Source organism: Rhipicephalus microplus, unplaced genomic scaffold (genome assembly GCF_043290135.1).
Source record: "Rhipicephalus microplus isolate Deutch F79 unplaced genomic scaffold, USDA_Rmic scaffold_38, whole genome shotgun sequence".
Classification (NCBI taxonomy): Eukaryota; Metazoa; Arthropoda; class Arachnida; order Ixodida; family Ixodidae; genus Rhipicephalus; species Rhipicephalus microplus.
The window spans coordinates 3,753,165-3,780,086 of NW_027464611.1; the positions used below are offsets into that span (position 1 = coordinate 3,753,165).

Genomic DNA, 26,922 nt, shown 5'->3' on the forward strand with positions numbered 1-26,922 from the left:
TTTCTTCTGCATTAGCGTTTAGAGACCCACTTTTGTGTTCGATATCAGGTTATACTTCTGCAGTGCCAACGCCCAGTGTGTTAGCCTCGCGTTCTGTATAGTGGTAATATGGTACATCGATTCTGAGCCGGGCTAAGCTTCTTGCAGAGAAAAGCGACAGGGCGCTCCTTGTCCTCCAGATCCTACTGTGCAAAGCACGCACCAACGGCGTAATCAGATGCATCTGTGGCGAAGATAAATTATTTTCTCGGATCTGGGGCCTGCAATGCCGACACCTGTACTAGACAGTTTTTCACTTTGTTAAAAGCTTCTTGCGCCTGTGTATTCCACGGTGATTTCTGTGCAATACGTCGGCCAGTTAGGTTGCTCAGAAGCATAACAGCGTTCGAGTACTCGGATGGGTAGTCCCAATAATAGTTGGCCAGCCCTAGGAAACTACATAGTTGTCCCTTTGTTTCGGGAACCGGCATCTCTTTAATCACCTGGAACTTCTCTGGGTCGGCCTCGTGCCTGCCTGATTTTACAATGTACCCCAAGAATTAAACTTTCTGTTGTGCGAAACGGCACTTGCTTACGTTGAGTGTCAGCCCTGACTTTGCCAGTGACGCAAGCACCTTGTCCAAACGTTCCAGGTACTCGCCCTAGCTCTCAGAGTGTATCGTGACATCGTCAATGTAAGTGCAAGCGTAATGTCTATGCGGAATCAGTACAACATTTATGACCCCTTGATAGGTGTTGGCGGCATTTTTCAATCCAAAGGGCATCAATTTTCATGCATACTGGCCTGAGGAAGTGGCAGGAGCAGTACAAACCAGCCTGTCCTCGTCGAGAGGTATTTGGTAGTAACCCCTGATCATGTCTAGCAGAGTTAATTACTTGGCTTTCGCTACCCAGTATTACAGGCCAGTCACCACGCTCATGCGAAATGTGTCTGTCTCTGTTGTTTTGTTCCGTCTCCTGTAATCGCAACAGATGCGGATGCCGCCATCCTTCTTTGATACGCAGAGCAGTGAATACGCGTGTGAACTTTCAACTGAGTATACCAATCCGCACTGCTCTTGCTCTTTTACCTGCCTGTCTTCTTCGTGCACCAGGGCTACTAGCACACTGTAAGGATATGCACGTTTTGGTTGCTGTCCCCTTATTTTGATTATGTGCGTTCGAACTTTGCAGGTGCCGTGTTTGTTTGCGAATACCCTCGAATGCCTCGCGATTAAGTCTCGCAGCTGTTTTTTCTCGGTGGACTCCAGATGAGCTACTTCAACAAGCTGCTGCGTCGCCTGCTCCTCTGGCCCGCATGACGGGACCAGAACGTCTCCAAATTTCTGGTTGCCCTCGAATATTACTCATACAGCTCTTCCGTGTGATATGGACAAAGTTTGTTAGCATGAATGGTTCTGCACAAACCGTCATTAGGCTCAACTAAATGACTTTACGATCGCAGTTTTTTGACCACAGTTATCGGTCTCTTCCGTTTTGCTACTTCCCTTCTCCTTTCTTCTCGATCCGTAGTACTTAGTTCCCTGCGACAAACTGTTTGTCTGTAGTCCTCAAGTTATAGCATCCTACGTACTCATTCGGACTGATTTCACTCTGGCGGACGGCTCTTCACTAGCACCTTGCAAACAACTTCAGAGCTTCGCAATATGTTACACTGCTGGCATACCCAGTGATTCCGGAACTTCTCAGTCCCCTGACCAAGTCTTCCTGAGAATGGATAGGGGCCCGTTTGGCACCAGCCCGTACATGAGTTCGAATGGTGACCACCCCGTAGTCGCATGTGGACCCTCACAATATGCCCATAACAAAAACAGAATCATTATGTGCCACTCGCGGCCTCATTCGCTGATCATGTGAAAAAGCATTTTTTGAACGTGCCATTCCAGCGCTCCACAAATCCGTTACTTTGAGGATGATCAGGTGTGGTAAACCTCAGAGATTCCCCCACTTTTCGCAACATCTGTGCCGATTTACACCTAAAATTGGTGCCCTGATCTGAGCAAGTTGTCTGGCACCACATGTTGAGAAGATATCTACAGTAGCACGTCACGTACAGCACTTCTCGTTAGTGAACGGAGGCATACTACTCCTGGCCGTCTGGTGCGTAGATCTACGACACAAAGAGCGTACAGGTGACCTCTAGCCGAAGTGGTACCATAGGACCAATGCAGTCCATGTTTATTATCAGAAATAGCGTTCTGGGCCTGGCTTTGGACGTTACGGAACCCTATCTATCTGTTTCATTGGGAATTTCACCTGGCATTCATGGCACGTTCTACAGTACTCCTTTACGTCTCGCAACATCAGCGGCCAGTAAATTGAGATTTTCACCCGTTGTAGTGTTTCCTGCTCTCCTAAATGACCTGCCCACGGTCAATCGTGAGCCATCTTTAGCACTTTTTTGTGCTTATGCGATGGTAGCACTAGCTGTTTGCAGGTGCGACCTGCGAGGTGTTTCTGATAACATAATAGTTCGTCTTGAATAATTACTCACGCGTACATTGGCCCGCAGATAGGAGGGGAGTGAACGATCTCTCGCACCCCCTCATTTCCCGGAGGGGATGATCATACGTCTAGGTTGGCGTTAGGATTGCACTCGAACGATTTTGTTGTAGCTAGTGGGTGCACAAAGGGTAATGCAATCGTTTCACAGCCTCCGCTTGCGAAAACGACGGGCTTTTCGGACACATCGAAGTAACAGCTGAGACGCTTATTGGCGTTTACCTGTACCAATGAGTACGTTTCGTGCGTCATTTGTGCGTGAGAAACGAGGAGCAGGCTTCCATCTACTTGCCATTCTGCGCGTGACCTTCCAATTTGTTGCTATCACGTTCATTGCTTTGCTTTCGCGGCAAAGCGGTGACCTTTTTCATTCTACCAACGCCCGAGTTTTTTACAGCAATGGTGACGCAGCTCTTCAGAAAAAAGCCTGCCCGAATCGACAAATTGATAACTTTTCTATGCGCATTGTATGCTGTTACCACGAGCGAAATCTCGCAAGCGCTATAGAGGAACAGTGCTGAAGCATAGAATAAAGGAGCTGCTCATCTCTATCACTCATGAAGCGTATGCGATAACATCGCTCCACGTGCGTTGCCTGGCCTTGGTCGCTCTGGCGCGTGCCCTAGAAGTTTGCCTAAGAATTTGTCGATGCATTTCTACATGGGGCACTATTGAAGAAGCACTTCTCGTGTTTATCTTCAACACGAAATGCTACGAGTAGATCTGAGGCTACTGACAAGGCACCGAGATCATCTACTGGCAGACTTATAACACACGACCCAATGCTGCATACTCAGAAGCTGTTTTGTCACACAGAGATCTGCTGCTTTCAAATCATGTACTACATGTGATCTCCGACACACTACTCTGGACGATGTCTAAGCCGATCGTGCGACTTTCAATCGCAGGAATAACAAATAAGTAAGAAATGCCAACTGCTGGTCTTAAGCATTTTGCTTTGTCTTTTATTGCCCATATGTACAGATACGCAGTGCACATGTTTGCAGATGGCTCTGTCACGCAGACCTCCTCAGCAAGAGCTTTCACTGTGCGACAGATGGGAACCACTCAACGTCTCAAAATATCACACCAGACTTCATCTACTGCTGCTGAGCAGACTGGCGTCCGACAAGCTGCATGCTACATTTTACAGCAGAGTCCAGCAAAATGGATAATATTTTACGACCCCAAGTCGGCCCTTCAGCTAAATAGAAGCTACATAAAACAATACACTGCATACAGTTCTCTGGTGTGTGACATAATGAATATGTTGAATATTGAATTTCAGTCTAGACATGCCATTTTTTTGCAATAGATTTCCAGTCATTGTGCCATATCTGGGAATAAAGAAGCAGATTCAGAAGCGAAAATGGCGTACACTAGCGGTGAAATGATATCAATTCACTTTTTCCAATTTGCCATCAACACCTTTCTGTTCAAAGATATGAAGACATCAATGCGACGACTAAGGAAAGATCCGGATTGTCTCCACGAGCAAACTTATAGGTTTGACTTTTGTCGTGGTTTTCGAGTTCCATTCCGATTAAGGAGAGGCCAGGAAACGCTACTACATAAACGGCGGCTGGGTTTTGCATACACGTGACGATATTTATGCAAAATTGGACAAAAGCTAAATCCTAACAACAACTTGTGTAACACGCCAGAGGCTAATAATCAAATCCTGTGTGCGCCTAGAATACGCACATGAAAGACAATCTCTTAAGCGCCGCACAGATGACCTTGATTGCCAACCCTTTTCGGAAGAGAAACTTTTGGGTGCTTGGGGACGTGTGGATCACGCACAACGCAGCTTAAACTGCCTGCTCGCGTTTCTAAGCAAGGTAGGTTTTAATTCCCGTCTTTAGAGATTCTGACAAAGTAGGGACGTTTGTGCGTGTCCTACACCGAACGAGGCATTGTGTGCACTGACTCATTGTGCTATATCACAATCACCCCTCATCATACCCTCCTCTTTCTTTTTCTTTTCCCCTTACCCTCATGAAGAGTAGCTGGCTGGAAACCTGCTTTCCAGGCCAACCTCTTTTACTCCACTTCATCCTTTTCCTCTTACTCCTATGAGGAGTAGAGGGCTAGAAACCTGCTTTCCAGGTGGACCTCTCCTCCTCCTCCCCTCTCGTGTTCTTCTTCTGCTGAACAAAGTTGTATGAAGTGACGCTAAGATAGGAGGCTGCATGGCTTGACGGGCAAACGTGCACTTTGAATTTAAGGGCATGGTCGTGAGTGCTGGCACGAGCACTGTTTCTGCAGGCATCAGCGAACGGCTTGTGAACCCTTGAACGCGCTTTGATATCACTGCACGAACACTGCTGTTTACGGGAGCAGCCGTATTCTTATACAACAGCGTTTTTGCGTTTGGCGAGAGCGAAAGAAAAGAGTTAGCTGCAACCTTAGTTTGTTATGAGGATACGTGCTCCTATCGCACGTTGTAAAATGGGACGTCATCGATGGGTTTTTTTGACCATGACTCAGTGAAAGTCGCCTAGAACTTACTTTTTATCCCAGAAGACCTGAAATCAAAACTATTTTGAGCTTTGCAAATTGGATGACAGTTCTATATTGGACATGTTAGGCGCATCTTTTCAAAAATTTGAATGCTGTAGCAAATGTCGCAATCTATATCGCAACTTCCTAAGTTTTGTGACATTGGGCGTGAATGCCTCTCAATATATTGCGGAATATTTACACGCACACAATATACTTTCCCGATCACAGCACGGCTGATGTGCTGCTATTTTACTGTTATGCATTGGCTTTAAATTACTCACGACATTGCTTCTTACCTTAATGACAGAAGACAGATTTATGCCATACTTACTAACTAGTTTAAAAGACTTAACATTGTTTGAAATGCAAGACCATTAGCTTATTCACAATTTTCTTGGAGTTGATTGAATCGACGTCACGATTTTCTTGGCGTTGAACATCGTTGATTGAACATAAAAGATAACAGATTACTTGTAGTCGCGCTAAGATTTCGTTATGCTTAAACTCGTGAAGTCATCTGACATACCGATAACATCAGCGATGCCTCGAGGCTCGCTGCTTGGGCCACATTTGTACGCTATTTACATAAAGTCGCGAAAAAAATTATTAGCATTAGAGTAACACTTAAATTAACCTTAGAATGCATGTAGAAGATTTCGTTATCTGTAAAACCATATTTAATGCACAAGGTCAGAACGCGCTGAATAATGTTGTTTGTTTCTCGTCGTTTTGTCACTGAAGTGAAACATGGAAAAATGTATTTTAAATGACCATTCACACGGGCTCGAGTATTCTAGCCTTTCTTTGACGCCGTAAAAGTCATGCCCAGTAGATATGTGCTGAATTCTTCTCGCGTTGTTTGCCCCAGGCTCTCCCCTTACTCTATACTCAGCACTATGACAAGAATTGCGGAAACTGCAGTTCGCAAAACTTTTTTTTCGTGGTGCTGAACACCCGTATTAACACCTGCTATTTCCCCTAAACTGAGATAGCGCTTTTGTATTTATAGAACGCTAAGACCTGTTGCTACCACGCTAACTGCTGCTTTTTTTAGGAAACAGATTTTTTATTTGTTGGGACCGAATTACACCCTGACAAACTAATAAATTCACTCCCTCCCTCCTCTTGATGTACCGTTGACAAGCCGCTGCTGAAGGTGGATACACGGCGCGCCACCGCTGGTGATTTTGGTTCTGGCGCACAGGTTTAACATTGGCACGATTTATTTTAAGATGGCATATGACTTTACTAACATAGTTGCACTGTATCATTTTGTAAGCAAAGTGCCCCTGTTTTGCAGAGCATGGCGCAGCCTCAGAACGCATTGACAACTCAAAGAGACTCCAAGAGAAGACATACGTATACTGCTGACAGAGTTTCCTCAGACGACACCACACCGCTTGTGAGTACCGAAATTTGTTCATGCAAAAACTATCAAGATGGTGTCAGTAGATTCCCGAAAATATTTTGAAATAAACATAAATGGGTGAATTAAGTTCTATAACCCTTGCATATCTATCCCACCAACAAGTTCAGGTGGCTCGTATTAACATAGAGAATCCTTTTCTGGCTTCGGTCAATTGTTTATTTGTGGAAACGAGTTACTTTTTCTTCAATGCATATGTGAGGCCACATATCAATATTCACTATCGTCGGTGAGCCCAGTGGGCATCGTTCGTGTCATGTGAGTGCAAGGATATATCTTAGCGTCTTATTGCCTATTGTTTTAGCAGACAGCGTACATTGCGTGAAATAACTTGAGAGCTCTTGGGACTAGACTTCACCAGCTATACACGATGGCAAGAACGGGCCTTGTTCACACTGTCTTCTCTTACGCTTACCTGCCTACGCTTTATGGTGGACCCCTCGAAATCATGCCGGCCATCTGCTTGTCATCATTCCTAAGGCAATCTCGTTGTACATTGATAACACCACCCCAAATGATATGAAGATAAATCTACAAGGAGAAAAAAACATTTTGGCAATTCTTCTCTTTCGTCTCCTTTTTGCTCCATCCAGTTCCTACTTGTAGGGCAGAAAACCGGATTCCCTGGACTGGTTGACCTCCCTATACCTCTCGTTTGCTGCCATTTACTTTATCTTTGTAATAAATGTGATAAGCACGTGTGCACTTAGCATACTGCAGCACGTAACACCACTAGGTGACATCCAAGTCCGGTTCATCATTTAACTGTTAGTGCTACAGTATATTGAGCAATTCACAGATGTAACCCAGAATCAGCATCGCAAACCTTCAAGTGTTGATAAAAGCAGCAAGTGAGAATAACGCCATCGTACGTGTAGGCCCAATGCCCTCTAGATAATTTCAGGCCTGCTTAAGGCTTCTGCCACTGGGTCTGAAGTCAGTACATTTAGACCGGTGTGTTTCGCTTCACCGATGTGCATACAGTTGCTCTCATTGCTCCATAGACAATAATTGCCAAGCCTGATGAACGTGTTAGTGGAGTGATGGTGTGCTTGTTCATGAATCGTGAAGCCCATGGTTTTCAGTGTTCGTGAACTGTAGCATGAATATGTGATGGTAACTGGCTCACAGATAGATATCCCAACGTTTTCAAGGATAATACATCAACTTAAGCAGCACATTTTCGATGCTAAAGGCAGAATAAAATGCTAAGCGCGTAAAACTCACCGCAAACCCTTTATCCTTTAACGGGAGACGATGGTGGCGAAAAATTGACAGCCTACCGCATGCGTGCTCGCTCAGGCAAAACAAGTGACGTCACGGTGAAAGTAAGCAGGCCTGAAAATATTTTTCTAGGTGGCATTGGTAGGCCACCCAGGGGACACAATATGTGTGCAAAAAAAACGTTCAAGGTTCACTTTCTTACCTCTTAAGCGAAAGTTGGCTATTTTCGTAACTATGATCATTCATTTATGCCAACAGCTATGTGCTATGTCGTCTGGCATATCTGCTAGGAGAATGAAACTTTTGATGCCGTTTGGAGAAATTTATTGCTGTGGCCTCATTGCGCCGAACCCTGCTCAGAATATAACAAAGTGTAACTACAATAAAACGCCCTAACCATCGCGGTGCTCACAGAACTTCGTCCGAAGCTATCTTAAGATAAAGATTTCTATTCTTCAGGAGGTGATTAGAGACAGCGAACTTCACAAAGAGGACGGGGCAACAGCTAGGTGAAAACGTCGTCACCAAAGAAGATTCTCGGGACCGAAATCTAGCATTTATAGGCAAGTCAGACTCTTAGGTACAATCGCTTTCTGTAGTCCAGCGTGGTAAGCACCTCCCGTGAACGAGAAGAAACTGGTAGATCTCTCTCAACAGGACGGCCACCACTTATTCATACGCAACCCGTCAAAGAACGTCAGCAGAGACTACAACAAGCACAAGTACAAAATGCTGCGTTGGAGTGGGAGGCAGATAACCAAGTGGCTGCCTTATTCGCGTGTTATTTCACGAGATCAACACAACATCGGCCAGAAAAGCCAATCAGCTGCCCGATGAGCTCACTTCAATGCTGGCATCACTTGATTAGGCTATGGCGCACCCATCACTCTCTTTGCCACATGAGGACAAAAAAGCAGCAATATTTTTGTGGAATATAGCAGGCAAGGGAAACAACGCATTGTTGAAATCGCTGTACGCCTATGTTTACCCTAATCACACTATTCCAACCGAAGCATAGACTACGACTTGGTGACGATTCCTTTATGTCGTACGCTGTTAGTAAAAGGTTATTGTGTTTGTCTAGCATGACCTCAGTCACATCGTTCAGCCTGTATAAGGAAGGAAGGAAAATATTAGGGAAAGAAGGGCAGGGAGGTTAACCAGCCTATAGACAGCCGATTTGCCACGCTGTGCATGGGAGGAGGATGGGGGAGTTGAAAGATAGAGCAGAGAGGAAAGAGAGATAAACACAGCACAAATGGCAGCACACGTGCACACTCAGAAATAGTCCAGTTTTGTCTTTCGCGGTGTGTGACAATGTTGTTAAAGCCACTTGTTCAAGTTTGTGTGGCATACGAATTTAAACAGAGGTTTTGTCACCTTCTGTTGCAATGTATTCTCTAGGGTAGTTGACAGAATAGAGTCTATAGACACTTGGCTGTTGTCGATGCGTGCAAGAACGCAAGCTAGTGACTGTCTTTGGAAGTCATACAACGGACAGTCGCACAGGATGTGGTGAAGCGTCTTTTCGCAATGACAGGCATCGCAGAGAGCATTGTGGGCCATTTCTATGACAAAAGAATAAGATTTTGTGAATGCCGTTCATGGCCATAAGCGATGAAGAAGGGTGGCTTCTCTTCGATCGAGCCCAGTGGGCATGCGGAGAGCCATCAAAGAGGACGGGTGGTGTTGACGATTCGTCTCGTTGCTAGGTGGGCCCCATAGTGAAAACGTAACTTCATGCGCAAGTCGTCAAAGATTACTGGCTGCATCGGTCCGCGAAAGTGGTATGCCTTCTTCTCGTGTTCCTTCAAGAGCTGCCCACGTGGCAGTATCGGCCTGTTCGTTCCCTATGACGCCGCAGTAACTTGGCAGCCACTAAAACGTGACATCATGCCCTTTCTCGCGTGAAGTGTGGAGAAGGCATCGAATTTAGAAAACATTTCGAAAACAAACCGTTCATACGGTCTGCGACGCAGTAATGAAAGCACAGGTTGTAGGGCACCCCTTGAGCCGCTGAAAATCGACCATTGTTGCGGTGGTTCCTGAGTGACCACACGAAGTGCAGTGCGCAAAGCAGCTAGTTCCGCTGCTGTAGATGCAATGAAGTGGTCAGTCCTAAAGCTGATGGTAACACCTCTTGCTGGGTCAACTACTGCACCTGACAAACACTGGCGGTTCGTGGAGCCATCGGTATATATATGTTCACTGTCTGAATATATCTTGTGCAATTGAAGAAGAAACAGTTGTTTCAGCACGGGCGATGAAAGCTCAGATTTCCTCCGGATCCCTGGTACACTGAGATTTACTGTGGGTCGAATAAGACACCAAGGGGGTATCGATGGTTTAGATGCAGGAGTGAAGCCAGAGGGAAGTTTCTCGTTGTACTTAACACCCATTTTAGCGAACGATGCTTGTGGCCTCCCTGAAATCAACAGTGCAAGGTGTTGACAGGGAGCATGTGCGAAGTGTCCGATGTGCGTTCTCAGGACTTCTACAACAATTTGAGTTTTCATCGGATAGTCACCAGCAATTGTAATTGTTGCCTCTGTTGACGTACATCTGGGCAGACCAAGGCACACTCTCAGTGTTTGGACTTGTACTGCCTGTAGAACACGAACATTGGTCTTGCTGGGATTGCTAAGCATGGTCAAGCTATATCCCAGAAAACTGAGAAATAGGGCTCTGTAGAGTTTTATCATTGCGTCTAGAGACATCCCCCATGCATTTCTTGACAGGAACATTCAACCTGTAGATCTCAAGATAATAATTGTACGCATGCTTAGTTGTACGCATTCTTAAGGAGATGACACCATTATCGTTGTTGGGGCCTTCCTATACAATAACCATCAAGGCAGTTTGGTTTTAACGCTCATATGGTGTGAGGTAGCCAGAAAACAAGCCCGACGTCAAGAATGCGATGTGTTTTAGTTGGGGAAATGAACATTATATGCGAATAATTGTTTTGCGTAAAGCAAGCACTTTGGCGTCTGTCTATCTATCTATATATCTATCTATCTATCTTTCTATCTACCTATTCCATCTATCTATCAATCTATCTATTTATCTATCTACTCATTCTATCTATCTATCTATCTATCTATCTATCTATCTATCTATGTATCTATGTATCAAAAAGATGACAGAGATGACACTCGTATGTTTGAAGAGAAATGAGGGTCAACCCCCCTCCAAATAATTGAACTTGCAATTTTGCATCAAAAATGCACTGTACTCCGACGAAGAATAAACCTGTGGAAGTTTGACGTCGAGTGGCCACTCCAAGAGTGGCCACTCCAAAGTGTGTCGTACACCCTTATTGTGCACCCATATCTGAGCACACGGGCCTACAACATTTCCGCATCAACGGATATGCAACCGCCGCAGCCGCAAGTCGATCCCGCGACCTGCGGGTCAGCAGCCGAGTACATCAGCCACTAGACCACCACGGCGGGGCTGCGTTTTTTATAAACTTCTCAACCTCAATATACCTTTTCTCAAAGAGAGCTGAATTGATTTTAAAATGTCATTGCGTCAGCTACAAAAAGCTAGGAACAATCTGAAATAAAATTATTCCCTGTTTCTTAAAAAACTGAAGCTGTAAAAGACTTACACAACAATATGCACGTTCTGATGCCTTGTACGTGAATATTTTATTTTTTTCAGAACAGCTCCATGAAATCGTAATTTTATTTTAGCTAAATATAACCTATGACTCTCTACAATAACACGTTTATATAATACTAAATCCTTTTCGATAGTTGGAGAGAAAAGGTACAATTAATAGGCGAACCCCCTTTAAAATTTGGGAGTGGACCACAGGAAGAATAGGCAACATAATCAGAAAAAAAGATATCATTTGAAATTCAGTTGCGTTTTGCTTATGTGAGCACGTAAAAGATTGTGGGAATGCCTTAAGCTGTTTCTCACATATTACAATAAAACTGGAATATGCCATTTGCTCTACCGTACTCGATTTACTCAACTGCTCCCAAATTTCGGTTTTCAACAAAAGATTGATGTAGTCAGCCGACTTTGCAGTAGTGCCGGTACATGCGTGAAAAATGAACTGCAGACAGTATTTCGTTGCAAAATTAGTCCGAGCAGTCACCAGCTATAAGCTGCACCTACTTTTGAATCCCGTGCTTCATAGAACATAACCTACTTAATTCACTGCTGCCAGTTAAGCTTCAGCCTTTGCAAACCTTGAAATTTATAGTGCCGACGTTTAAAAAGCTTTAACAGTGTAAGTTCACGTGTAGGTGACCCCACAGGAGCATCGGGTTGTCACGTCTGGCGTCGTGAGTGCGCCAGTGTTGTCAGACATTCAATCTACCCGAGTGTTCATAAAGTTGCGCGTAATAAACTAAGTTGTTCACCAAGTGCACTTAAGTTTATCCTGCTCACTCATGATCACCCAAGGAATAACCTACAAAGCATTGATCAGGAGCGCAAATTGTGTCTCATGTGGCCCCGTTTAAGCACTAGCAGTTGTTTGCTGACTACCACGACAAAGAAATGAAGCAACTACGATACTCTTGAAGGTGACTTATTCTTCGCTTTAAAATTGACTTGCGCAGCTAAATGGCACTGAAGACCCTGGGAGTCACCAGTGTATTGATTTACTGGACATGGAAACAGTTCCACTAGACCCACCTTTTATGCTTTGCGACGAAGCGGTGAGTATACCAACAGAAGCCCACTTGTCAGCTTGTAGGCAGGTGACTAACAGTTGTACAAAGTCGGCGCGAAAGCAATAAGAGGGCACTAATGTAAGTGAAGCATCCTTTTTGAGCTTGGAACTTAGAGGTTGTGAGATTTGGAGCTTTTTCTTGTTTTTACTGTCACAATCACCTCGCTGTGAAGGTTACAGTTAACGTATGACTTCACTTGGGTATCCTGTAAAAGCATCGAACGTCTTACACAGCGGCACGACACCTGATCAGAAAGTCAGTACCACACACCTAGCTCTTCGCGCCAATGCAATTGATACGTTTGTTACCCAAGCCATTCATTATTTTAGCAAGACGATTATTATCTTATCTGACATTTGCTTTTTAACGGGTTGTAGCTCAAAGGAAGCGTTAAGGACAACTCGTGGCGTCATCCGGAAGTGTGCGTTTGATGGAAGGCAAAAACAAAAGGATTTTTTTTGAAATTCTGGCACTGGATGTGCTAACATTTTATTTCTCTTCAAACTTCGCTTTTATCTGCTTTGTTAGCGAATTTGTTCAGACAGTCTGGGGGAGTTAATATCAATATTTGGCTAAGCTTTGTCATCTGATTGCAAAAAGGGAGTTTTTTGTGTGCCATAGTAGGAAACACGAGGCGAAACAGGGAAAAGAAGCAAATTGTCCTGTTTGTTGATTGATATGCGGGGTTTACCGTCCCAAGACCACCATATGATTATGTGATACGCCGTAGTGGAGGGTTCCTGGAATTTCTACCATCTGGTGTTCTTTAACATGCACCCAAATTTGAGCACACGTACCGACAACATTTTCGCCACCATCGAAAATGCAGTCGTGTCCGCAGCCGAGTACATTAGCCACTACACCACCGCGGTGGGGCTTGTTTGTGGATGTTAACATATCGAATAGGATGAATTTATAAACTGTGAAATATGTGTTGTGAAATACAAATTTCTTTCTTCGTAAAATATTTACGGTGTTTTCAAAGACGCTTACAGAAAGGACAAGAAATCTAGAAGTGCGAGTTTTTTTCTTTGTAGGAATGTATAAACTTATCTTTGTGAGCTACGATGGATCAAAACTTCAACTTCGATAAACGTTGCACTGAAAACCAGAGATTGCCTTCAAGGATGCTTGAAAACAGTGGAACAGCAGCTGTTGTGAGAGTGAACGTTTCTACGAGTGGGCTTGTCAAAACCGTGGGTGCAGCCGAGGTTTAGTTAGTAAAAAAGTTAGGTAAAATGAAACAAAAAAGCCGCAAGGGTTGAGTATGGCGATTCTTTACGAAAGTTTAGAAGCTGAGGTAGGTTCTGTTCTCAACTATGACAGCGACCAATGAAAGTTTGACATTGACAAAATCAATTGGAGATTCTTAAAACGCAGCTTTCCCTCAATTTCGTCAAAAGCACCACTTCCAAGGTTTCGATTTGCTAATTGATTTCTGTTTTATTGTGGGTAAACCTATTTCGCCCGCCATTTACTCCCCCTCACCCATCTAGTTGGCACGCTTATCCTTTTCTTTCCTTCTCTTTTGCTTGGGTTGGAGGCCAGAGCAAAGAATATGCACGCGCAATATACACAACTGTAGTTGTGCCGACGACAAGTCCGCTTGCCTTGGCGCTGGCTGAAGCAATACCCCGCGTTAGAAGCATTATTTATCATGTCACAAAGTGGAATGTATATACTTGCCTTGTTTTATTGTGCGTGAAACTATAAACTGATATAAGCGTAGGAATAGAAGCGGCCGAAGATTGCAAGTTTACACAAAATGCTTGGATCCTAAATACATGACACAAGTAGCTTTTTCACGGCCGTTTTTTTAGCGTGGTCTATTAAGCTATACTAAAAAAGATAACATAACTATTGTATTGTACAGGATGACTTTGAAGCGGCAATGTTTAAATATCAGATGCACTTTTATTGCAGGCGGCAACAGAGACAGTCAACTCGGAGGCATATGCTCACGCTGTGAAACAATACGTACAAGGCATGGAAATGGTAAGGAGCTAAACCGAATATGATTGACGTTACAGTAAGACGGCACATCGTTTGGAATTCTTCTTAAACTGGGCAACGGCACGCCACTTAAAACACAGAGACACGAAACAAAAAATAACGAACAGCAGGGCGCTGATTCTGCTAATTCTCATTGATAGTTCTGAATCATATACATAGCGAGTGCAAAATCCGTAGCATTGGCAAGACACTAGCAGAAAAACTCCCGGTAAAATAAACAAATATAGACATTCAAGATTGTCACAGACAATCAAATTGCTTCTCACGCAGAAAAAACTGAGGCTGCACTAATATGACTCTAAGTGACGTTATAGGTTTCAACAACTTATCTTGTTAATTAGTTCAGGCGTTTCAAATTGACGGTGCTTCTGGTAAAGATGAAATAACATCCACAGGTACTGCGATTGTCTTCCAATCTTTACAAATACAACAAACTGCGTTATTTTCAAATGGTCGAACTAGTTGATAAAAGATGTTGCCGAGGCCAGTGACAACAATTCGAACTCGAGAAGGAATGTCATTGTCTGTGTCATTCTCGAATATCACGATGCTGCCCGGATGTTTTCCTTCTGTCTTGCCAATAACACACACGCTATGCGAAGACTAAAAATAGCAGAGCCATAGGCGCAGCCCACCTCATTCACACCCCTTTAAATCTCCCTTACCTTTCCCACGTCCCTGCTGCTATGTAACATACCTCGTACGAGTATGCTAAGCTCAGTTTCTTATCTTCTATACTCATTTTCTTCTAACTTTCTGCTTAGATCTTCTATTTCTACTGCCTATCCTTTTTGCAGCTTTTTTTCTTGTTCGCTCACACAGAACAGTAAAATCAATGGTTCTCTAAAATTTTCTGATAAAGTCCCTAGCTGGCAGAGTTTTCATTGCGTTTGGGTTCGGACTGTACGTAAACGACTTCGAATCCCGCCTAGACAAAAATGGTACGTTTTATTATTTCTTCTCTGCGCTTTTCTCTACTGTCACACTTCTTTTCTTTCCTCACATCGCCGAGCAGAGGTTGCGCTCAACGCTCACCGCTGTTCTCTTTTCCGCCTCCTTAGCTCAGCACCACTTGTTTACTTGGATTTACTAGCTGCAACCGCCTCAGGCGGCGCAGGAGCAACGTATAGACTGAAGAAAAGGAAGATGGCGTTCGCCCTTCGAGTCTCCTTAGGCAAATGCAACAGAGGCCCTGTGAGTGCTTTTTGTATTGTGATCGCATTACTGCCCATCAGGAATCGACCGGTGACAATGATTTGCACTCTTATTTCAAATGCACGTTATCACGACTTTCTGTGCTTTCTAGGCAACAGCTTTTTGTTTACGTTGATATGTATGGCCTTATTCAGTTCAGCATAAATTCTGACGACCGTGAAAGAATCAGCAAACACCGATTTCTTAGCATAAGGATTTTTGAGAAGAAACAGGCACCACACCCTTTTCTTGGCCGATTGTTCCATATCCCCATCGTCGTCTTCCTCATCTTCCCAGTCTCGCCAAGGCCGCACTTCGGTTCTATAGGCGTTGTAGTCTTTAGACTCGGCCAAGGCTGTGACGTAACATGGTGAGCTGCCGTATCGTCTCTGGCGGGTGAAACTGGCTCGTGTTTCAGTACTCGTTCTTTTGCAGGCCACGATGTATCTTGTAGAAGCGCCGAAGACTCAGGTGGCCTAGATTGACCACTTCAGTGTGGCTGCAGGTCTCGGTCACGCTGCGACATTGCAGAAAGAGTTGCCGAAATCGTCTCTCACGTCGGGCGTTGACCAAGCCATGGTGATTGTTTCTGCATATGCCTAGACTTGTGTTGCTTTACCGTCAGATACTCTGGTGGGTGACATGGGCTGTGTCGGAGTATCCAGGTGGTGCAGGTCTCATTCTTGCTGTAAATTGACGACGCTAACTTTCAGAATATCGGGCACACACTGTGTGAAGGCTACTGTTTTGTTCTTCGTGGGTCCAGAGGCTACGAGTCATCTTAGCATTGCAGGAAAAGGTTCAGGTAATTGCTTGAGTGGCAGGCCTTAATATTTCCAAATTTCCGACGTCATACTGCTGCTTGACTCCTGGCTTTTTGACAACGTGTGATGCGCAGCCAAGCCATTGCGGTCAGAAGCCTTATTAATTAGGTACAAACGTCGATACTGCCAGCTCGTCTTCCACCACATCATTCTCAGGCGTGATACCCACATCAGAATTTTTTAGAGAGACGGCACTTGGAAAGTGGCAAGCGCCTGCACACTCGGTCAATGACGGTGCTGATGTTCGGGAATGACGCAGCTCTTGAATATGCACCGAACCGAGAATAAAGGCTCCAGCTAGTCTGCAGAGATCTAGCATTCACGCGCAGTAAACCGACGCCTCCAGTCACTCTGGCACTGACCAGCTTCACCGACTTACCAGCTGCTGTGGCTTAGAGACGATCTTGGTCTCTGTCGAGGTTGGTTTTGTTGCAGGTACCGATAGATAGACTGACATTAGTAGGGAGGTGTGTACCTGACAGCTAGGATCGATGACTGCCACAAGGTGATTTGTCAAGCTCCCCGTAGAGTAACTAGAGGCTGCAGCTGTACCAAGATCTGCTGCCCCTCGTAGCTTGACCCCAAGGCAGAGCAGGTTGGCGGGCCCTCAAACTGCACCATCGAGGTGATGCATTTCACAGCGCCCTTCCAAGGTAGAGCCTGGGTCGGCAGGTTTAAGGACGGAGGCGTGAATAAATATGTGAAATACATGCCTTTACCTTGAAGATCGTTCAGGCCGAAATTGTTGTTCAGCGCCTTCACAGCTGCACCAGGTTTTGGCAGCTTCACGAATGCGGTCAATGTCTACCAAGCATTTCCTATGATCCGGCCAGGCATAGCCGGTCGCAAGAGTGCTTGTTTTTATCCACAGGTCAGCATCATTCTGGAATCCTGGGAACTCCAGAAGTTAATCCGTACAGCACTGAGTACAAAAGCGGCAAGGTAAAGAGACTCCCTGAACTAAGAGAGGACTGGGCACTCCCTTGGGAGAGAAATATCTTGTCCAAAAGTTCACTCTCTGTTTTAGAGTATCAGTTCCAACCACTGGTAGCGCAGTACAATAATTCATAACTTCGCACGGCGAAGCCATATTGCTCCTGGGCAAGGAAGGACGTCAGCCACATGACGTCATTGGGCAGGTCGGGTGAGGAGCCGCAAGAACCAGGAGTGACGGCTGTGGAGATTACTGCGACCCTAGTACATCTTCTGGTGTGCTACCTGGAAAACCATTGCCGGTGGCCATTGCCGCGGAATATTTAGACGTCTCAGTGATCACAACGGTGATGTTCTCAACCAGTGACAACTGGTTTCAGTAGCGTTGAGTTATTGAGGAGGTCTGCACGCCTTTCCTGTCAGGGAAGTGAGTGATGAGGAGACTCGAATGCCATGCTTACTGAATGGTACTTCCTGCGGCGGCCGGCTTGCGGTTTCTCTGCCCGAGGAAGCAAGGATGGCGTTTCCTGGACTGACGAACAAGTACTCGCGGTTTCTCCTTAAAGAGTTTCTTTCCAACGACTGTACCATTGCCGACAAGAAACAGACACAATACCTATTCACTTTTATCTTTCTCGTCCCTGCGATGTGCTAGTTCTTACTGGATTGAAACGTGTTGCGAGATAACTATAAAACCAATCAATACTTCATATAACCATCGTTGTTCCACCTTTCACTCGTGCTTTCATCTAGATAAATTCTTGCTTAAACTTCGAAAACTTACCTCCCCTTACACAGCAGCTGCTAAACATTTGGGTCAAGTTAAAGGCTGTTGCAAATAACGACCAATATTTTTTTGACGGCATCACACGTAATTTTTTATGCGCTTAAGTTGTGAACAAAGAAATTGATACAAAGTTTGACGCATGGAAAGCAAGCAAGCGCAGCACAGGGCCTACTTTGATTGGGCTTTAATGCAGAATTGGAAGCCAAAGCTGTAACGCTGATGTAGGTGAGCAAAAAAAGGGTCGGGAAAGTTATTTTGACATCGGCACGGGCACAGAACACTCGCGAGATAAAAATCTTCGTCGTACATACAGATGTACCGATAGGTAGCCGGCTGACGACAAAAGAGATAAACCACAATGATTGCGCTAGATTTTCCCCGTCGTTTTGCTTGAACAGTGAGAAGAAGGTTTGACGAGTGCCACCTTCAGTTTGTCACACGTGAAATAAGGCAGAGGAAGTAGCTATAACATTGGGCTTAGCACAAACACAAGTAGAAGTATTCACCTGTGATTTGCAAACAGCGACATCAAGTGTCGCAAAATGGTATAATCTCCTCAGACGCACTACGAGTCGCAAAACTCCCTATTAGGCATCAGAAAAGAGGCCAATCTGATATGAATACCCCTTCTTACAACGTAGCGATTAGGGTGGTCACCACATGGCTCGAGGGCTTCCAGACCCAGCACCGGTTTGTGAAGCCTCCGGCAATACGATCAGTCAGAGTGGGAAGACTGAATGACCAGCAATAAAGTTTAATGGAATAGCTGATCACAAAAGTGTACATTCTTAGCAACTCGCCAAAATTGAACCAGAAACAGTCTGTTTATTGACGGTTGGTACAAACCTAATTTAACCTCAGAGCAGCTATCTTGAACAATATACGCCCAGATGTTGAAGCGACAGGCAGTGCACATTCTGTGCCAATGTCCCATTTTAATGACTAATACCTGTGGTGCAGCCTTAAAGAGTGACCAACTCCGCACGATCTGCGAGCTTACGCTGCTAATCACTGACCTAGAGCACCAATGCTGGACCGTCCAAGACCATAAACCTTAAGCCGACGCCAAGACGGGATCCAGACCCGTACCACCGAACATATTTGGTCGGAATAAAAACTTTTACTACACGCACAAGGCGCAAGTGATCACTCCATTAGGGAGAAACAGAAAAAAAGCGCACAAGAAATTCTGTTACAAGAACCTTTTTCTGTTTTCTTTTTTTCTCGACATTCTCTTAACAATTGAATGGCTTCAACACTTTTTTAATGTAGTTTACATTTCAGGACCCACTGGATTCACTCTTAGGAGAATGAGAGCGTCGGTTGTAAAAGCAGTGTTTGCATGGAACCAGAACGCGGCGTTTTTGAAAAGCCGACCACACAAATGTTTTCGATGGTGTACCTGTCATCAACAGCCGAATGAACCCTGGAAGCAAGGAGGCTTTTGTTTGAGTTGTGACACATCAACAAAAACCTGACAACAACCAGAGGTTCCTTAAAACAATGCCCTGTGACATGCGAATGAGTTTTTCTACGTGATCAAAATGCCACCAAGGGGATAACATAAAAAGTGAACGTTCTGCAAGCTATGACCACAGCTTCAACAAGCGCAGCTCTTTCGGCAGTTGCTGAAAACACCACTTGTACAACCGTGGTCATAGGCTGCACAAGCATCGGTTGTGCAACCTGTAACCACGGTTGTGCAACCATCCCACCTTAGGACGATGCCGGGCATCGCTTGGACCATTGTTTCGAAATAAACGTTTATTTACCTCTCTCCCTACCCCGCCGCGTTGGTCTAGTGGCTAAAGTGCTAAGGTTTGCCGGATGAGGCCCACCTGCGGTGGCTGCATTTTCGATGGAGTCAAAAATACTGCAGGCCCGTGGACTGAGATTTGGGTGCACGTTAAAGTACCCCATGCGGTCGAAATTTCCGGAGTTATCCTCTGCAGCATCTCACATAATATAATGGTGATTTTGGTCGTTTAACCCCACATATCGATGCTGGCGTCAATGCTGGTGAAATCTTCGGTATGCCCGTATCCCCGTATCTGCAGTAAAACCGCCACTCCTATTCTACACATCCTCGTGAAATGATGGCGTCATCACTCTACGCTGCCAGCGCCAGCGGAATGATGGCGTCATCAATCTACGCTGCCAGTGCCACGCCAGCAGCTATAAAAGGGACACCTTTTGCTTTGAGTGGCAGCGGACACGGCAACCAAGCCACGGTAATGTCACCTGATATACCCTAACTTGTGCAGGTTGAGGACTAGAAGTGAAGTTATCGTTCGGATGATCAGTTCGGGGATGTGTTGCCGTGTCCACACACTAATTTGAACTGCACAAGTGATTGTTTAGCGCTAGCGGGTCTGCTGATTCCACTCCCAGGAGATGTTGGGGAAAACCCTGAATCTACCATGGACTCCATGCTTAAGAAACTACTAGAAACGCTAAAAACCAGCTTGTCTAAAATTTTTCAAATGGAAGAGCAAGAGACATCATCTGAGGCTACTATGAATCAAGAGCAGAACAGAATAATAACCATTAAAAAATATTTAGATTGCATGGAAAGTGTAGATGCCAACTTTGAAAGGTTTAGTATACAATAGACAGGAGCGATACTAAACTGAGTGCCCTATGTGGACAGGTTGATGACCCAGAAAATCACTCGAGACGAAACAGCCTTGTCATCAGAGACGTAAAAAGGAGTGACGACCTGAAAGTAATGATGACTTACTGAATAAGATAAGTGATGATATATTTGGGTTCATTCTTTATAGAATGAATACATAGGTTTGGAAAAAAACTGCCTGGCAAATACCACCCTGTAATTCTTAAAATTTCAGACTACTCAGCCAAAGAAAAGATACTGAAAAATTGCTTCAAGCTAAAGGGCACCCACATAATAATTAGTGAAGATTATTCAAAACTTATTACTCAGATACAGAGAAACCTGTTGGTTTAAAGTGTAGAAGAAAGAAAGAAATGATTGAAAGTTTAACTGATGTATGACAAAGTGCTTGTCAACAATGTTCTGTACAGCTGGAATGAAAATTCTGAAAAAAGGGTCAGGTGCCAAGCATCTGCTAAACCTAGCCTGCGATGACCAGACTGCCTCAAACCAGCTGACTCTGAGGTCATAAACTTCAATGCTTGAAGTGTGTTGATTAAATGGCGTTTAATTGACACTTTGACCTTGGAACATAACCCTGACATAATGGCAGCCACCGAGATATGGTTGCACAGTAATGTACTTGATGCGAAAGTTACACCGCCAGGTTACGCATTAGTAAGGAAACATCGAAGTGGTAGAGGAGGTGGGGTAGCACTTATGAATAAAAGAGACATAGAATACGAAATTTCACCAGATCCTGGTGATATTGAAGCTGTATGGGTAACATTTGAATATATCATTGCGCCTTGTACACTGGACTTATGTATAGACCGCTGTCTCTCGCCAAGGCTCTGGTTGACTTAAGACATTTTATAGATTTTAATATGCACCAGGATGAGAAAATAATTTTGCTTGGTAATTTCAACTTGTCTGGTACACAATGGCATGCAAACGAAGTCACAGAAACAGGTGTAGCACATTGTGGGCATCTTTTTCATCTTGACTTTTGTTGGAATATATGCGAAATTTTGTCTAAATACACAGGTGTATTTAAGAATGCATTCGCTATTCTCGACCTTGGTTTTGTTTCATCGATTCTGGAAAAAAATTGTTGCAACCTATAGTGTAATTGAGAGAATATCGCATCGTAAGGTGGTTATGTCTTGCCTAGACATGACATTCGCGAAGTTGCATGGTGATTACAAAAATACAGTTCGAAGTTTTGCGGCTGCTGATGACTTTTCTGTTTTAGAAAAGCTTGAAAACTCTTTTGATAGCTTTGTTTTTTGTCTTGCAAAATTCAAAAGCAAGTACATATGCACTATGGCATTATTTCTCGCGAGTGGTAATGAATGCTTTCAAATGTTTGTTCTAACACGACAAAAGTTGTAGCTGAGCAAAATCCTTGGATAACGTGTGAAGTGATTCACGCCGAAAGGCAACAAACGTAAACGGAAAGCTCACTCAAAGCAACCTTGGCCTGAGGAGAAGGCAATCACTCACGAGATGAATTATTCACAAGACAATCATTCACAAGTTGAAAATCCTAAGGATAATTTTTATAACGGTAAGCTAGAAAACTTTTTGTGCAAAGCACCACAAAAGTTCTGAAGACACATAAATCCGAACGTGCAAGCCCTCTTCGATGCAGACAAAAAAAAAACCTCCTGGCAAGTGCCAAAAGTTTTAATGCATTTTTTCGTCAGTATGCACTCCCAGTGATAGAAGAGTGCGATCTTTCTATGTGTCTCCTGACACACCTGTAATAAAAGAAATAATGATTAGCAAACAAGGTGTGTTGAACCAGTTCTTTAACATTGACAAAAACAAAAGGGCAGGGGTCGACGGAATGCCAAGTGAATTTCTATATAGGTACGCAGTTTTGGATTATACGTACTTGACAACTATTTTCTAGTCTTCATTAGCTAGTGGTTGCTTTCCCACTGCCTGGAAAGTCGACAAGATAATACCGATACACAAATACGACAAGGCGATAATACAAATGACTGCAAAAACTTTCGCCCCATCTCACTCACAAGTACATGTTCGAAGATTCTCGAGCACATTATCTACAAACGTCTCTTAGAATATCTAGATGTTCACAACAAAACATACCCACAACCAGATGAATTCTGAAAAAAGCTATCTATTATTACAAAATTCGTGGAACTCGTTCACCATCTCTCCTCTGAAATCAACTCGCAAGGTCAGGTTGACATAATATTTTTGGATTTCGCGAAAGCCTTCGACAAGGTGTCAAACGCTAAACTGTTGGTAAAAATAAACGCAATCGTATAAAAACCCTGGCTTAACGCAATGGTTTTAATCCTATTTCTTCCATCATAAACAGCACGTTCAGCTTAACATAAACATCTGCCCTTGTTACTGCAACTCCTGAAGTTCCCCATGATAGCGTACTTAGCCCACTATTGTCCTTGAGTTTTATTAATGAATTACCCAAGCATAGTATGGTTCCAATAAGGCTTTGCGCACATGACTGTGTATTGTATAAAGCAGCAAAAACTCCTTCACTTCAATCAGAATTGAATCTAAACCTCCGAAAATACAAAAATGGTGCGAAATTTGGCAGATGAATCTAAATGCCACAAAAACAGTAGCCGTGAGTGTTACTAGCAAACAAAAACGCATTCTAAATAGGACGTACTTCATAAACGATCTTGAGCTTAGCAGTGTTCATAAGCACAAATATTTGGGATAATTCATAAGCTTCAATCTACAGTTGAACTTGCACACCGACTCCGTCATTGCTAAGGCCAACAAAGTGATGTGAAGGCTTCGAAGAAATCTGTGCCACTCTAGTCCAAAAGTTAAATGTTTAACTTACAAGACACTTGTGCGGTCAACTGTAAAGTACGCAAAGGTGGTATGGGATCCGTATAGAAACATAATTGCAGCAAGCTAGATAGATTACAAATGCTGGCGTCACGTTTTATAGTTAGTAAATACCAGCATTAGAACTACCCACCACAGCTTTGTAAAAAAGCACACCTTCAACCACCAAAACAAAGGACAGAGCACGGAAAGCTTAAATTACTCTTCTTAATGAATAAAGAACAAGTAAAAATTCACAAATCAAGAAATATAAATATAAAAACTGAGAAAACCTCAAGACATTGGCATACCGTGTACAATCTTCCTCCCAAGACCACACAACGATTGTTTGTAGTTCAGCTTTTTCCCACAGGCGATTAGTGAGTGTAATAAGATGCCAAATTCTATAATCTTATGTGCAGGTGTATCTCGCTTCTTGAGAAACCTAAGCGACGTAGTATTTAACGATGCACAATTCTATTGTGCGCCAAATCAATGTCAATAAACATTTTTGTAAGGGCCATGACCATTATATTTTGTTGTTTCCATAGTGTGTGCTTCATGTTTGTGTATGTATGTTTGTTTTTTTTCACCCCCGTTATAGTCTGAATGCGGCTGAAAGTATGTCTGAATAAAACAATGATATCTATCTCTCTTGCATGTTCTCTTCTGTCTAAGCTGTTTGGTATACAGCTTAACGCGATAACAATTTAGTACAATACTAACTACCTAGCCAGTGCTTACATAGCGCCAGCCTTTAGGCAAAACCATTGAGCAGTTGGAAAACTTCTCGAACAGGCTAGTGCAGAGAGATAAATGCGATCGTATGGTGCTTTAAGACCGAAGCTAAGAACATCGAGACAAAGCGGCGATTGTTCGTATATGTATCCATATTACTAACGTGTGTCAGTTTAAAGTCATGAAAGCTTTTTGTGAATAGCGCACGAATGCTGTCGGTTTGTGTGCAGGTGTGCAACGAGTCCACTCCTGGCCTCAGTGAGGAGCAGCTAGAACCACACCACAACGAACTGCAGCGATCCGCGCGCCATATTTTTGCAAGAGGCTGCAGTGCGGCCGGTAAAAGAGTGCTGCGACACTTTGTGAACAAGCTTGAACATGTAAGTCCCTTGCTACGGCAATACAAATATATCACGCTGCATAATTGTGAGGCGTCATTCAGGGTGGAAACTGAAGGATGGCGTCGACCGTATTATCGCGGCGTCGTGTCTACAAGAGTGATGCCAAAAAATTAACATCACGTGGAGACCTCATCATGTGGTGTCCCCATAGCGTCAAACAAGGCAAAAGATGGTCACGCCAAGATTCTGTCGTCATGCCGTCATTGTGCCATTACGTAGCGCAAATGACACATTCTGACCTAATGACATGAATGATCGCTTAAGTCATGTATGCTGATCACACCTACAAGAACACTGTTTGGTGTTTTTTGATTAACGTGGTTTGGAACTATTCATAAAAAAGCACGTTAGGTGCAGAACGCTTTCAGAGGTGTGGGGGCAGTATCAATACACCGCCTTAGAAAAAAAAACGTCATACCTTTGCTGCAAAGGCGAATCAATGAACTCGATAGCAACAAATTGGAAGGTCACGTGCAGAATGGCAAGCAGATTAGAAGGTGCTCCACGTTTCTCACGCACAAATCACGCACGAAACGCACTCACAGGTAAAGATGAACGCGAATAAGCTTGTGAGTTGTTACTTCACTGTGTTTGAAAAGCGTGCCTTTTTTCATGAACGGAGACTGTGCCCTACTGCAACAGAATCATTCCAGTGCAAGCCCAACACCAGCCAAGAAGTATGATGCTCCCCACCGGGAGATAAAAGAGCGTGAGATAATCGTCTACTACCCTCCCCTCCGTGCGCCAGAGTAAGCGTGAGAGATGCGAGCTGCACGCGCTCAATGCGCCATCTTGCTGATAATGCTGAAAATACGATAGCTCCCCCCCCCCTCAAGATGCCCGCCAACATCGGTGAGTGGTAGATATAAATAGCTCGCCGTTTGAACGGTGAAGGAAGTAGCTCTCGGTAGCTCAGTGCTTAACGCCTCGCATTCACGACGCGGAGGCACCACGTTTGATTCTGTACACCAGAGTCTTCTTTCTGTATTTTTTTTTCTTGTGTTTTCATATATGTAAATACGTATACGTATAAGGTGCATGATGCCAACGCCGGCGGGGAAATTCAGCCGAGATTGTTCATATAGTTCCTATCGCAATAAAAAAACTAAGGAGATGGTTTCCGCCTTAAGGCCTGCTTATCCATATGCACGAGAGAGCGTATTAGTTTTTAAAGCTTTTTTCTGAGCCAGTAAAGGAGAAAAGAAGGCACAAAGACAGGCAAACGTTCACATACACATTGAAATTTGTTTCATACGTAAACAACTCTCAGTTCGCATTAATATCCATGTTTGCTTTTATGCTCACTTTCTTTTATCTATGCTGCATTTGTACTTTCAAAAAGTGTTTGCCATTCACTTTTACGTCAGCCGTTAAAAATCTTGCACACTCGCTATTCGGCATTTCAAAAGTGTTGCAACATGTCAGTTTTGCAAAGAAACTGCTCACTTCTTGTAATTCAGCAAACACTAGGCTACTGCAGAATGGTTTCAAGTACATGGTCATTCGCAGGAAACAGAAGAACAGTTCAAGAACATCGTCAACCAGAACAGAGAAAAACTCAGCTGGACATCTTCGCGGTGATAGCTATTATGCTGGAGGACGCCATTCCCAGCTACAGTGAGTTCATTTGTATGGCAGTGAAATAAAAAAAACAGAATGCAGATGTGTACTTGAGTTAAGTATGTGTCAAGAAGATCGACATGATCCAAAGAATTCTGGATTTGCCCACTGTTGTGTGCTCCAAGCATTAGTGCGCTTTTTGAACACAAAAGACAACAGTAAGTAGACAAGCTTTAGAAAAAAATGAGCCGCGCGTTTTTTTTTTTTGTCTTCGCTCACATGTCAGTGACCCAGAACACCTCATCAACATGCACAACACATTCTTCAAAATATAGTCAAGCCAAACGTTGCTATGAAACTTTACTTATTTTTTCTGATGGCCGAGATTTAGCCGAGCCAAGAATATAAAAAAAGTTCAGTGAGGCATAAAAAATAAAATCATGTCACCGACTCAAACCTACTATTTAGAACATAATTATTTATGTGGTGCAATTGCTGCTGGGTTACTGGTAAGTTGCCCTCTCAGTAAATTAGTAAAAATCGCTTTGCTACAGCCCGTGCAACTTGTTATTTTGTTTACCTTACCACGTTTTGCTTTTATTTGTATGTGACTGCCACTCTTTATGTAAAATTAAAGCATTTTGTATTGGACAGATACATACAAAGACTGCC

General features: G+C 43.8%; 1 protein-coding gene across 4 annotated transcripts in view; it reads left to right on the top strand.

Annotated features, from left to right (window-relative positions):
* The window catches only part of LOC142786893 (atlastin-3-like), a 238,491-nt gene extending 212,140 nt beyond the window's left edge, over window positions 1–26,351 (top strand). For 2 of the 4 annotated variants that reach the window (XM_075884593.1, XM_075884590.1), the window contains 5 exons: window positions 6,308–6,409; window positions 12,238–12,336; window positions 14,275–14,346; window positions 24,520–24,669; window positions 26,207–26,351. In XM_075884593.1, the coding sequence (XP_075740708.1) occupies window positions 6,308–6,409; window positions 12,238–12,336; window positions 14,275–14,346; window positions 24,520–24,669; window positions 26,207–26,311 (528 nt within the window). In that variant the 3' untranslated portion in view covers window positions 26,312–26,351. Of the gene's footprint in view, window positions 1–6,307; window positions 6,410–12,237; window positions 12,337–14,274; window positions 14,347–24,519; window positions 24,670–26,199 lie in introns of all 4 variants that reach the window. The other 2 variants (XM_075884591.1, XM_075884592.1) reach the window with 2 other exon arrangements.
* Window positions 26,352–26,922: the final 571 nt, after the last annotated feature.